The 14,528-nt window shown below is 46.2% G+C and overlaps 1 protein-coding gene across 1 annotated transcript; it reads left to right on the forward strand.

The window, feature by feature from the left end:
* Positions 1-960: 960 nt before the first annotated feature.
* On the forward strand, positions 961-14,521 carry LOC112073269 (transmembrane protein 94; the record flags this gene model as incomplete). Its single annotated transcript, XM_024140600.2, has 21 exons — positions 961-1,016; positions 3,784-3,935; positions 4,307-4,409; positions 4,493-4,579; positions 4,710-4,826; positions 4,912-4,968; positions 7,345-7,449; positions 7,522-7,677; positions 9,038-9,217; positions 9,321-9,630; positions 9,739-9,912; positions 10,095-10,197; positions 10,312-10,520; positions 10,667-10,845; positions 11,008-11,220; positions 11,299-11,398; positions 11,612-11,720; positions 11,902-12,091; positions 14,065-14,142; positions 14,259-14,344; positions 14,443-14,521. Coding segments are annotated over exons 2-21 (2,754 nt in total), but the record flags the coding sequence as incomplete, so codon positions are not given.
* Between the last annotated feature and the right edge of the window lie 7 nt (positions 14,522-14,528).

Below are 14,528 nucleotides of genomic sequence, written 5' to 3' on the forward strand. Positions count from 1 at the left end.
ACGTGTGGGAGGGGGGGGTGATGGTGTTGACCGGGAGACGGGCCGGGGTGGGGGGGTGGTTTGGTGGGGTGTGTGGTAGGGACCTGGGAGAGCGGGGTGTGGGTGTGTGGGAGGGTGTGGTGGTGGTAGGACCGGGGGAGAGGGTTGGTGGGGTGGGTTGGGGTGGTAGGAGGGCCGGGGAAGGGCGGGGTGTGGGGGGTGGTGGTTTTAGGACCGGGGAACTTTGCGGGGGGGGGTAGAGAGGCCGGAACGGCTGGCGGTGAGTGTTTAGACGCGGAACGCTGGGGCGGGGGGGGTGTGTGGTGATAGGAGCCGGAACTTGTGTGGGGGTGATGTGTAGACGCGGGAACTCAAGACCCAAATGTTCTATCAAAGTACCTCACGGTAAAATAAGGTTTGAAAAGCACAGAGGCACCAAACAGTCTGTGTGAATATATCAGTATGGCTCCTCTCCTCCTCTTGTAGTTCTGGGATAGGAGTGGTTGAACCTGCAGCCCTGCCTCATGCTTTCATCTTGCTACTTCATGCTGATGTTGTCATCAGCAGAGGCTGTATATGACTGAGATTGCGACCGGTCTCTAACATCTATCATCTAATCAGCTTCAACGGTGAGAGAAAAGTATGTGGGATGGCGCAAGAAGTGATTTGAGGTATGCATGGGGTGACAGTTGAGATTAAATGGGAGGAAGAACGTTAAGAAATAACACTTATTACTGAGCGTTGGCAAGTATTCTACCAATTCTCGTTTGGTGAGCCCTATATTTTAATTTCCCTTTCCATCTCCTCTCTCCTCACTCCAGGTCTACTCTTCGACTGCAATTTGGTGTATGGGATGAGGTGGTCTTCCCTCCCCTTTACTCCTCTGAATTTCTCTGTCATCCTCTCCTCCCTCCTCCTGTCGCTCCACTGGGCCTACCGCGACTCCAACCTGGTCAACCTGCCTTTGTCCTACTGGAGGGAGACGTCATAGCACTACGGCCAGACAGGAGACATTCGCTTCTCTCAGAGGCATCAATGTACGGCGAGCTATGAAATTAAGAAAGAGGGGTCTGGAGAGAGAGAGAGGGGGTCATGGTTGTTAGATGAGTTAAAGTGAGAGAGAAGAGGGGGTGTAATGTTAAAGGTGAACGCCAGCAGTGAACTAGGGGGGGTGTGATGGTAAAAGGTGAGAGGAAAGAGAGGGGTATGCGTTTGAGGAAGAGGGTGGATGTAAAGCGTGAGAGGGAAAGAGGAATCGACGGGTGTACGATTGGTCGTACAAGTGAGGAGGCAAACGCGAGGAGGCCGTCGTACGATGGTAAAGTGGGAAATTCTTCAGGAGATGATAATAAATGTTAGTGGGTGATGCTCCTCCACACCCTCACTGCTTCAATTCGTGTTACGGTGTTATGTTCTATTGTAAAACTGTGTGTGTGATGAGCTATAAGTTCGGTAACTGTTCTGTGAGGCTGTGTCAATCAGTAGATTCTCAAGACGATCTCCGCATATAAGTCATTCTTTCACTTCAGTGTGCTTATTTAAATCGTGAGAGGGACTCAAGAGAGGGCTCCGTCAGAAGAACAGACGGCTACGAGTGTAGATGGTAAGGTTGACAAGAAGGGAAGAGGGTTGTAGCTTGGTAAAGGTTGAGATTGGGAAAGAGGGGGTGTTAGATGGTAAATGGGTGAAAGGGAGGGTCCTCTTTCGATGATGGGAAAGAGGGCCGGATATGTTTAAAGGTGAGAGGAAAGAGCTGTGGACATAGCGGTCCCCAAACTTGGTGTAGATGGTAAAGGTGGAAGGGAAAGGAGGGCTGGAGATGGTAAAGGTGACGTAGGAAAGAGGGGGGAAGTTAGATGGCTAAAGGTGGCAGGACGAATGGAGCGGCGGGAGATGGTAACAGAGGTTGATGAGGAAAGAGGCGGCGGAGATGCTAATAGGTGAGAGAGGAAGAGAGGGGGTGTAGGACGGTAAAGTCTTGAAGGAAAAGAGCGTGAGATTCGCGTAAAGTCGAGAGGAAAGAGGGGGGTAGATGGTAAAGTAGGAGGGACATGAGAGGGTGTAGATGGTAAAAGGTGATGAGGGAAAGAAGAGGGGTGTAGATGGTAAAGGTGAGCAAGGAAAGAGAGGGGGTTGTAGAATGGTAAATGGTGAGAGGGAAGAGCAGGGGGTGTAGATGGTAGAAGGTGAGAGGGAAAGATGCAGGGGTGTGTAGATGTAAAGGTGAGAAGGAAAGTAGAGGCGGGTTGAGATGGTAAAGGTCAGACGGGAAGACGAGGGGGTTAGATGGATAAAGGTGAGGGGAAAGACGAGGGGGGTGTAGATTGGGGTTGAGAGGGAAAGAGAGGGGGTGTAGATGGTAAGGTGATGAGGGAAGAGAGGGGGGTAGATGGTAAAGGTGAGCAGGGAAAGAGAGTTTAAGAAGCAATACCGAGAGCGACGCAACTGACCGTACGCGTAGCATGACTGCGAACAGCCCGGGAGAGCGAAGCTGCGCATGAAAGATACACTGTACCGCTATAGTATGGAAAGCAGCACGAGGTCCGGTTCCCATCATAAACCGTTAGTGCGGTGTAAACTGCTAAACTAAATGGATGGTAAAGTTGAGAAGGGAAAGGAGGTCTGCGCTGCACATGGCGTGCGTCAATAGTATAAAGCTCGGTAAACGAGTTGAGAGGGGGTATGAGTCAAAGGGTGAGAGAGAGAGGGGAGATGGTAAAGGTGAGCTGAGAGAAAGAGGATTAGATTCGCTAAAGTGGAGAGGAGGAAAAGAGGAGGGTGTAGATGTAAAGGTGAGAGGGAGAAAGAGAGGGTGCGGAATGGTTTAAACGTGAAGGGAAAGAGAGGGTGTAGCATGGATTAAAAGGTGAGTGATAAAGGAGGTTGTACGATGGTAAAGGTGAGAGGGAAAGAGAGGAGAGCAGGTGTAGATTAAAGTGACGGAGGGAAAGAGAGGGTGTAGATGCGTAAATTGACGAGGAAAGAGGGGTGAATGGTTAAGCGAGAGGACAAAGAGAAGGATGTATGTAAATGTGAGAGGGAAAGAGAGGGGTGTAGATGGTAAAGCAGAGAGGAGGGGATAACTGCTTATGTGTGTCTCACCTGATCTCCCCTTCTCCAGGATGACGATCATATATTTCTCGTGGACCAGGTGGACATGGTTCCCACCTCGTTCCCCCTCCCTCCCCCCTGGGGGTGACCAGAAGACGGCCCCAGAGCGCCCCAGCAGCATCCGCCTCTTCCAGGGTGTCGACACGCCCATCCTCGACAGCGATCAGTGCAATGCATCCTCTTTGAGACTTAAACAGTCTGACAAACTTTGATTTTTAAGGTGAACGGTTTGAGGTAATAATTCACCACTAGCTAGTTTGATATCCAACCAATTCTTGCCAGCTCTCCCCATCCTCCGACAACTACGCTTCCAAGGGAGAAATGTCGTTGCGCAAATGCATGACGTGCAGCCCTAGTGTATGCACCCTTTCAGTGCAAAGTCATAGAAAACCTGAAATATGCCGCTCCAGTTCCGGGGTGTAGATGGTAAAGGTGAGAGTGAAAGAGGGGTGTAGATGGTAAAGGTGAGAGGGAAAGAGAGGGGTGTAGATGGTAAAGGTGAGAGGGAAAGAGAGGGGTGTAGATGGTAAAGGTGAGAGGGAAAGAGAGGGGTGTAGATGGTAAAGGCGAGAGGGAAAGAGAGGGATGTAGATGGTAAAGGTGAGAGGGAAAGAGAGGGGTGTAGATGGTAAAGGCGAGAGAGGAGGTGGATACTGCTTATGTGGATGTCTCACCTGTATCTCCCTTCTCCAGGATGACGATCATATAGTTCTGGAGCCAGGTGACATGTTCCCACCTCGTTCCCCCCCTCCCTCCCCCCGGGGTGACCAGAAGAGGGGTCCCCAGAGCCCCCAGCAGCACCGCCTCTTCAGGGTGGTCCGCACGCCCATCCTCGACAGCGTCAGGTGGGCAATGCATCCTCTTGAGGCTAAACAGTCTGACAAACTTTGATTTTAAGGTGAACGGGTTTGAGGTAATAATTCACCACTAGCTAGTTTGATATCCAACAATTCTTGGTCCAGGAGTTCAACTCGAGGAGAAAGTTTGCGCAAATCATGAATGATCATCTAGAGTCATAGGAAACCTGAAATTGTCACGTGATTGTGACGTCTCAGTGTGTCATTTTGAAGCAGTTTAAAGATACAGAGCAGGTTTACCAGACCCACATTAAGTCTAATACTGGTCTAAACAGCATGTTTGTTGTCCAGGATGAGGCTCAAACCGTCTCATGACATCATCTAAAATGACTGGCTGAATCCACCTCTGTGCTTTACAGGAACAGTCTGGACCTGGCTCTGTCTCGACCAATCACAGCCCTGGATAACGAGAGGTTCACCGTTCAGTCCATCATGGCCAAGTTCGCCTGCCCTATTGTACTGGTGAGAAAAGCAAACACAGAAACACAGTTTCTTAATTAAAGCCACTTTGTTGTCCCTCATGTTATCCCTCTCTCCTCCTATAGGTGGCGTTCTTGGTTGTGAATACAGTGCGTTATTTCTTTGACGCCCCTAGCCTCACTCCTGGACGCTTCAACTTCATCCAGCTGCAGGTATGGAGACTCAACACCTCTTCCTGGCCGTGCCCCTTCTCCCTATTTATAGCAGGGTAGTCTAACCTGAGGGGACAGAATCTCTTCAAACCTATAAAATATTCCTATTGTAATAAGTGTTGTGTTCCAGCTGATGGGAGTGCTGCCCATCCTTCCCCTGCTGTTTCCTGTCATGTGGGTGCTGGTCAACACCTATGGAGAGGCTAGCGTCCTGGCTGAGTCCAGCAGAGCTTCTCCTACTGGCCTGGTGAGAAACAAATATACACAAGCGCCATGCGAGACACAGAGAGATGCCTCCTGTGTGGTTTAACTAGCCTCTTCTCTCGCCCCAGCTTGCTAAGTTTTCCGAGGACACTTTAAGCAGCTACACTGAAGTGGTGTCCTCCCAGGTATAACTTCTCAAGTCCTACCCCTGCCTCCCCCCTCACTCCCTCGTTCCCGTCCTCACGCTGCCCGCCCTCGCCCCTTCACCCACCACTGTGAAACCCTGTAGCTAACACACACCCGCCTCATGCATCTTCTTTTGTTGTTCGAGTTTGGGACTCCAATCATCTATTTGGTTTTGCATTGTTTATCCCTAATGTGATTGATTTTCTTCAACTGGCATGATGAGATATCTTGTCTCTTTGGCATTTCTATTGGTTCTCTCTGTCAGCCAATCAGTCTTTCTTCGATCATCCCTAATGGAAGGGCAAATTTGACTCATCTAGTTTGGGCAATTTTTCATCATACCATTTCTTCAGCTAATCACGTAACCCTTTGACTCCCCCCACAAACCCCAGTACTCACCGCCCCCACCTCTACGTTACTGACACATTGGCCCAGTCCAGAACTAACCCCCTCCCTGCTATAGGGCTTGGTTCTGGATCGGCCTTTCCCATGAGCCTGCCACTTCTGTCCTCTAGCTTGCAATGCATGATGGGGAAACTCTGCCTCACTAGCTGTGTACTTCAACTCTCAAACGACTTCCTTTCCTTGTGTCCTTGACTCAAATGCCTTACTTGATGAACATTAATCTGGAAAGGGTCGGAAGGACCTGGGAGAAATATAATTTCTTAAGAAAAGGACTTAAGGAAAGGAAGCATGTGAGAGTATTGGGTCATAATCCCTGATTGCATCGCCTGGACTGTAGGCACACTGAAGACATCTAAAATGGCGTCTACAAATACTGTGTTTACTCACATTTAGGTTTCAACCATTTTGGGGAAGATGAAGGTGTTCTAGAGGTGTTTTCTACTCCACTTTGCCACTAGTAGTATACAGTGCCTTCAGAAATTATTCAGACCCCTTGACTTATTCCACATTTTGTTGTGTTACAACCTGAATTGAACATGGATTAAATATATTTTGTTTACACACAACACCCCATAATGACAAAGTGAAAACATGTTTTTAAAATGTTGGCACATTTATTCACACCACTGAGTCATACATATTAGAATCACCTTTGGAAGCGATTACAGCTGTGAGTCTTTCTGGGTAAGTCTCTAAGAAGAGCTTTGCACACCTGGATTGTATAATTGCACATTATTATTTTTGAAATTCTTCAAGCTCTGTCAAGTTGGTTGTTGATCATTGCTAGACAGCCATTTTCAAGTTGATTTAAGTAAAACTGTAACTCGGCAACATTCAATGTCGTCTTGCTAAGCAACTCCAGTGTAGATGTGGTATTGTGTTGTAGGTTATTGTCCTGCTGAAAGGGGAATTCCTCTCCCAGTGTCTGGTGGAAAGCAGACTGAACCAGGTTTTTCTCTAGGATTTTGCCTGTCCTTAGCTCCGTTCTGTTGTATTTTTATCACCAATCTTTAATGATTACAAGTATATCCATAACATGATGCAGCCACCACTATGTTTGGTAACATGGAGCATTGTACTCAGTAATGTGTTGGATTAGTCCCAAACATAATGCTTTGTATTAATTGCTTTGCCACATTTCATGCAGTTTTACTTCAGTGTCTTGTTTGCAAACAGGATGCATGTTTTGGAATATTTTTCATTCTGTACAGGCTTCCTTCTTTTCACTCTGTCATTTAGGTTAGTATTGTGGAGTAATAACTACAATGTTGATCCATCCTCAATTTTCTCCTATCACAGCCATTAAACTCTGTAACTGTTTTGAAGTCAACATTGGCCTTGTGTTGAAATCCATGAGCGGTTTCCTTCCTCTCCGGCAACTGAGTTAGGAAGGACGCCTGTATCTTTGTAGTGACTTGGTGTGTTGATACACCCCCCAAAGTGTAATTAACTTCACCATGCTCAATGGGATATTCAGTATCAGCTTTTACATTTTTTATTTTTTTACACATCTACCAATTGGTGCTCTTCTTTGCGAGGCATTGGAAAACCCCAGTCTTTGTGGTTGAATCTGTGTTTGAAATTCACTGCTCAACTGAAGGACTTTACACATATGTTTGTGTTACAGGGATGAGGTAGTCATTCATAAATCATGTTAAACACTATTATTGTCATTTTTTTTATTAATTGGTAAACAATTCTTAAAACATAATTCCATTTTGACATTATGGGGTATTGTGTGTAGGCCAGTGACACACAATCTCAATTTAATACATTTTCAATTCAGGCTGTAACACAGCAAAATGTGGAATAAGTCAGGGGGTTGGAATACTTCCTGAAGGCACTGTAGCCCACTATACTGTAGATTATATTGCCTGCAAAATTGAGTCCACTATGTATCAACTATATATTTTTTAGTGGGTGAAAATGCGATGTAGCCTAAATGTGTGCTTGTGTTTGTGTGTGTGCAGGAGATTCTGCGGTGTGTGTGGAGACACCTGGTGGGCGTGCTGAAGGGAGAATCACAGACACTCTGCTATACTTCCAGCCTGCTACACACACTTGGCTCTGTCACTGTAAGTGTGTGTGCTTTTGTGCTTTTGTGTGTGTGTGTGTGCATTTGTGTGTAACTCGCTTTCTTTCTCTAGGTGTTGTGTTGTGTAGATAAACGGGGTGTATTATCCTGGCCTAACCCCAGTCCAGAGACGGTGCTGTTCTTTAGTGGTCGCGTGGAGCCGCCTCACAACGACAGTCAAGAAGACCTGCGAGACGACCTCTCTGTCAACTCCGAGGACCGGGACGAGGTGGGTGGGTGGGTGGTATGTCGTGTCTTCCTATATACCGGTATGGATGCATTTACTTCACTGTTTCTAACACTGTTTCAATGTTTGGTTAAATGTGATACGCCACTCCGCTGTGTGTAACGTCCGTTTTTATTCTGCTACTTGAGTCGTCTCTCTCGCCATGCCCCACCCCCTGTCGCTCAAGGAGCGCCGTTGTTGCTCGACCACGAGACCACTTGACGCTCACTGGTCAGTCTGCATGGTCAATGCAGCAGATGAAACGAGACGTTGACGACAACGATACTGCTTTCCGCTTCGGCTATTTCAGCCACGCCCGTTGCTGACAGGTGTATAAAATCGAGCACACAGCCATGCAATCTCCATTGGCAGTAGAATGGCCTTACTGAAGAGCTATGACTTTCAACGTGGCACCGTCATAGGATGCCACCTTTCCAACAAGTCCGTTTGTCACACACACTGCCCTTCTAGAGTTGCTGTTTGCTTGATTTTTGCACATCTGGGAGTGGCTGGGTGTGGCTGAAATAGCTGAAACCACATATTTATTTTAAGGGGTGTCCACATACTTTTGTATATATAGTGTATATTAGTATGTTTAGTTTTTTTTGTATTTGAAAAAAAATAAATAATAATTGACTAATGTTAGAATTTTTCTTCCACTTTGACATTAGAATATTTTGTGTAAATCGTTGACAAAAAAATGACGAATCCATTTGAATCGCACTTTGTGAGAAGTCCAGGGCTGTGAATACTTTCTGAAGGCACTGTAGCTCCCATTGTCTTCCGTCAGATGGCGCTATCTGACGTGAGACAATGATCTAGTTCCTGTGAGACTCGTTTGATAGGTGACACTGTCTTTTCAGCAGTGGTGGTAAAAGTAAAGATACCTTAATAGAAAATCACTCAGTAAAATACTTCTTGAGTAAAAGTTTTTTTTTTAAATATACTTAAGTATCAAAAGTAAAATTATGAATAATTTAAAATTCCTATTAAGCAAACCAGACGGCACGATTTACAATTTTTATTTTATTTTACGGATAGCCACGGGCACAATCCAACACTCACACATAATTTACAAACAAAGTGTTTCGTGAGTCTGCCAGATCAGATGGATGACCAGGGATGTTCTCTTGATAAGTTTGTGAATTGGACCATTTCTGTCCTGCTAAGCATTCAAAATGTAATAGTATGGAGAAAAAAACAAATTTTCTTTAGGAATATAGTGACCTAAAAGTTATAAAAGATGTACCCCACAAAAATACTTAATTATTTATTTACTTTATTTTAACTTGAGTACTTTACACCACTGCTTTTCAGTGATTGAAAGAGTAATGTCTGATTGGCTGTTCATCCTGTCCATCAGACACAGGAGGGGGAGGCTCTGCTGTGTATGCCAATGATGGATGGGTATGAGCCCAGCGAGACGTCACATGACACTGGCTGTTCGCAAGCACGGGAGACACACACACGCACCAAACACCCCTCAGGATCTAATGTCAGCTTCAGCCACGACACAGATGGAGGGGATCAGGGCCCTGAACAGGTAAAACACACACACACATCCTGTATATAATTCTCTTGTCATCTTACTACACAGCATTTATCTCCCCTCTCTCTCTCCTTTCTCTCACCACCCCTCTCTCCAGGATATGTCGGGTTGCTATGACAACGAAGCGGAGGACTACGTGTGTGACTACCACCTGGAGATGTTGAGTCTGTCTCAGGACCAGCAGAACCCGGTGAGTATCCAGTTTGACGAGCAGGGCTGGCAGTGCCACCTGCCCAGCCTCAAGCCCCTGGGCCTCAACATCCTGCTCAACCTGTGCAACGCCAGCGTCACCCAGCAGCTCTGCCGCTTCTCCGACCACCTCAGTAACCTGGCGCTGCAGGAGAGCCACGGGGCCGTGCTGCCCGTCCACGTGCCCTGGGGACTGTGTGAGCTGTCCAGGCTTATAGGTGAGGAGAGGAAGAGAATCACACACACACAGGAAAGTATACATTTACTCTGTGAACTCCAGACTCATACACACTGACCCCTTCTCTTTCTTCCTGGGTTTCTCTCAGGGTTCACTCCCGGGGCGAGGGAGCTGTTTAAACAGGAGAACCACCTAGCTCTGTACCAGCTGCCCTGTGGGGAGAAGGCCAAGGAGTCTGTCCCTCGACGCCAACATAACTTTACCAAGAGACAACCTCCCATCAGCCACCTCATCTCCCTCTTCATCAGAGACTCCTCTTCCAGTGAGAATAGCTCAATTTGTATTCTTTTTTCTCTATAGTTCTTTGTATTTCTCCCCTCTCACTCATCTCTCTGATTGGTTACTCGCTCTCTCCATCTCTTGCCCTCCTCTCCTTTAACCCTTGACCTCGTTCTTGGAATCGTTTTGTTGCACCTCTGTGACCCCTGAACCTATCACCTCTAGATAACGTCCAGATGTTGTCTCACGGCTCAGCTGACCTCATCCTGGAGGCCTGCACTGATGTCTGGGACGGAACCGACATCTACCCCCTCTCTGGCTCCGACAGGTCAGAACAGCCTCGTGACAGCCTCGTGACAGCCTTGTGACAGCCTTGTGACAGCCTTATAGCAGCCTCATGACAACCATTATTAACCCTTAATATGTCTACCCCCCCCTACAGGAAGAAGGTTCTGGACTTCTACCAGCGGGCCTGTCTGTCGGGATACTGCTCTGCTTTTGCCTACAAGCCCATGCAGGTGTCTCTGTCCAACCAGCTCAATGGGAAATGTGTTGAGCTAGCCCCCGGACCCAACATCTTCTCTGGGGTAGAACTACCCTCCACCACCCCTATCAAACATGTCTCCCGCAGGAACTCCTGGAGCTCTGATGGTGAGGGTGGGACTGAGGGTGGGACTGAGGGGTTGGGAAGACTGGAGGATGCAGGAAGGGAGATGCTGCGACACTCAGAAGATGTGTTGTACATTAGTGTAACTTTGTCTTGTCCCCCTCTTTTCTCTCTCTCTCTCTCTTCATAGAGGGTATAGGAGGTGTGGAGAAGGATGACTGTGTTCAGGCTCTGAGTGGTCAGATCTTCATGGGGATGGTGTCATCCCAGTTCCAGGCTCGTCTGGACACGGTCAGGCTCATAGACGCTCTGGTCACCGCCTGCATACGCTTCGTCTACTTCTCTATGGAGGACGAACTACGCAGCAAGGTGTTGTGTCGTGTTTGGTGTGTGTGTGTGTGTGTGTGTGGTGTGTGTGTGTGTGTGTGTGTGTGTGTGTGTGTGTGTGTGTGTGTGTGTGTGTGTGTGTGTGTGTGTGTGTGTGTGTAGATGTATGTGATGATGATTGTCCCTGTTTTGTGAATTTGGTAGGTGTTTGCAGAGAAGATGGGCCTGGAGACAGGGTGGAACTGTCACATCTCTCTGACCCCAAACAGAGACAGTCCCTGTGACGGCGCCCCCAACAGCCCCGGCCAGTACTCCGTACACGATGAACATCAAGACTCCAGAGATGAGGCAGAGGGGCTGCTGTTACCAGAGGAGGAGACCGCTGATGTCCCCAGCTTCCTGGAGGACTGCAACAGGGTACAGGAACAAATACAGTTTTTTGTCTTCCCTCGTCTGTCCCTTCCCCCTGTCTCATGCTAATCCTTCTGTGTCCAGGCGAAGCTACCTCGTGGTATCCACCAGGTTCGTCCTCACCTGAAGAACATTGACAACGTGCCTCTGTTGGTGCCCCTCTTCACCGACTGTACCCCAGAGAGTGAGTCAGAACATCTCCACTTACATGAAACAAACTTTTCTGTTTTTCAAAAACCGTGGTATTTGTTACGTAGACATTCCTATATTTGAATATACAAATCAATTGACCATGGTATAGGATTGTATTTTATCACAAGATATGCGATGTAGTTTTGCGTCTTACAGCTATGCATGTGTGAGTGCTCTAAATCTCTCTCTTTCTGTGTGTGTGTAGCCATGTGTGAGATGATCAAGATCATGCAGGAGAACAGAGAAGTGACGTGCTGCCTGGGGAGCTCTGCTAACTTCCGCAACAGCTGCCTCTTTCTACAGAGTGACCTCAGGTACACACACACGTAATCACATGTCACAAACACGGCAGCTGCTGCCTAGTTAATTTATAAATAGTCTTTGTTGTGTGTCCATAAGTACGCTTACAACCACATAATAATGCTAGACGTAATGACAGTATGGAGAGAAATACAGATCACACACACTGTTTCCTAAACCCCCCCCCCCCTCCAGCATCGCCCTGGACCCCCTGTACCCGTCGCGGTGTTCGTGGGAGACGTTTGGCTACGCTACAGGAGCAGGGCTGAACGGGGAGGTGGAGGGTCTGTCTCCCCTCAGTCTGTCTGGTCAACTCAACACCCTGGCCTGTTCTGTCACCTTCCACCAGGGGGAGTCAGTCAGCATGGTCAAACTCATAGAACAGGTGAGACACACACACACACACCAGAGGATGTGAGTGGAGCTGGAGCAGAGCATGAGTAATTTGTCTGGAACGTGGAGAGTATAAAAGTGTTTTAAAGTGTCGTCCTTCTCTCCCGCTCTGATTTCTATTTATTTAGCCTACCCCATCACTAATGCACAGAGATGTGGATGAGTCTACCAAGAACTAGGTCACACAGCCTGTAAAATTGATGGCAAGACGATGAATGAACCCATGCTACAGCACCAGAGATGTTTTCATTTCTATACAGGCTATTATAAAAAATTTAAAAAGGAGTAAGTTTGGAACAATACTAAAGTTGTCTATCGACTGTCAAATGTGAGCACAACAGAACCAGTTGTATCTGATCATCAATAGATTAGAGAAATAGCTATTTCTTTTGTAACACGGTGGCCGCATAGCCTACCATCTGGAGATCCTTCTTGGCCCACAGATCCCGATTACGGGATCATTTTCCTAAACAACCGCTGAATTGCAGAGCGCCAAATTCAAAAATAATACTACAAATATTCATGATCATGGAATCACAAGTGAAATATACCAAAACACAGCTTAGCTTGTTGTTAATCCACCTATCGTGTCAGATTTTGAAAATATGCTTTACAGCGAAAGCAATCCAAGCGTTTGTGAGTGTATCAATCAATGCTAGAACAACTAGCCTTAAATTAGCTTGGTCACAAAGTCAGAAAAGCAATAAAATTAATCGCTTACCTTTGATAATCTTGGGATGTTTGCACTCACGAGACTCCCAGTTACACAAATGTTATTTTTGTTCGATAAAGATTAGTTTTATAACCAAAAACCCCCATTTGGTTTGCGCGTTATGTTCAGAAAACCACAGCCTCGTTCCGTTCCTGAAATTCCAAAAAGTATCCGTAATGTTCGTAGAAACATGTCAAATGTTTTTTATAATCAATCCTCAGGTTGTTTTTAACATACATAATCGATAATATTTCAACCGGACCGTAACCTATTCAATAAAAGAGAGAAAGAAAATGGAGAGCTACCCCTCTCGCGCGCAGGAACTAATCAAAGGACACCTGACTCGTTTTGAAAAATCTCGCTCATTTTTCAAATTTAAAGCCTGAAACTATGTCTAAAGCCTGGTCACAGCCTGAGGAAGCCATTGGAAAAGGAATCTGGTTGATACCCCTTTAAATGGAAGAGGGGCAGGCAATGAAACAGGGATAAAAATTAAAAAATCACTTCCGGGTTAGATTTCCTCAGGTTTTCGCCTGCAAAATCAGTTTTGTTATACTCACAGACAATATTTTGACAGTTTTGGAAACTTTGGAGTGTTTTCTATCCTAATCTGTAAATTATATGCATATTCCCACGATCTGGGCCTGAGAAATAGTCCGTTTACCTTGGGAACATTATTTAATTTTTCTTTTTTTAAATTCTGGTCCCTAGCGTCAAGAAGTTAATAGCCTACGACATGTTGAAATGTTGAAGCTTCTTAAGACAGCCTACTTCAAAACCAAATGGTACATAGTCACAAAAGTAAATGGGGTGTTTGTTAAATTATATTTTTAAACAAAATTGAGCTGCATTTTTGGGGGAGGGAGTTTTTAGCGTTTAAAAAAAAAAACGTAACATTTCTTTTTCTTTTCTTTTTTTTTGCATAGTGGGGGACATTGGGTGAAAAGTGGGTTTCCGACCACATTCTCTCTCTCATATATGACATTTCAGGACTTTTTGGGGATTAAAAATGTATTGCCATTCAAAATCCTATTTTCCCTAACCTTTAACCTTAACCCCAAACCTAACCCTTAAGACTAAAATAGCATGTTAACAAATTCAGGACCTGAAAAAAATATACAGACTTTCCAAATTATTCTTGTTTTCCTACCTTGTTGGGACATTCTGGTTCTGATAAGGTAGGAAAACATGTACACACGCACAGACACACAAAGATACAATATATTTTTTTGACATGTATGATTCCTTCCCAGGCACGTCACACCACCTACAGCATCCGCAAGAGCTTCTTGTTCCTGTTGCAGTGTCAGCTGACTCTGGTCCTCATCCAGGTGAGAGAACACCTGTACAGCCAATTCATTTCAGCTATAATGAAAGACCTGATGATGCAACAGTTTCACCTGAATATTTGATTACGTTATTGTTGCTTCCCCTCCCGTTGGTGTAGTTTCTGGCCTGCCTAGCCCAGCTCCCTCCTCCTATGAACATCACTGACATCCTGTGGCTGTCCTGCTTCAGCTGTCCATTGCTCAGGTACCACCACTACTAACCATATAGATTTCACACTCGTGTTATATAGTACAACAGTAGACTTACATGATACTAACCATGTCTGTGTGTTGTGTTGGCAGTGTGTCATTCTTAGGAAAGCCACCAGACAGTTCTGTGATGAATGTAGCCACAGGGAAGAACCAAGATGCCATCCCCAGAAAGGTAC

This window comes from Salvelinus sp. IW2-2015, unplaced genomic scaffold (assembly GCF_002910315.2).
Source record: "Salvelinus sp. IW2-2015 unplaced genomic scaffold, ASM291031v2 Un_scaffold2203, whole genome shotgun sequence".
Taxonomy (NCBI): domain Eukaryota; kingdom Metazoa; phylum Chordata; class Actinopteri; order Salmoniformes; family Salmonidae; genus Salvelinus; species Salvelinus sp. IW2-2015.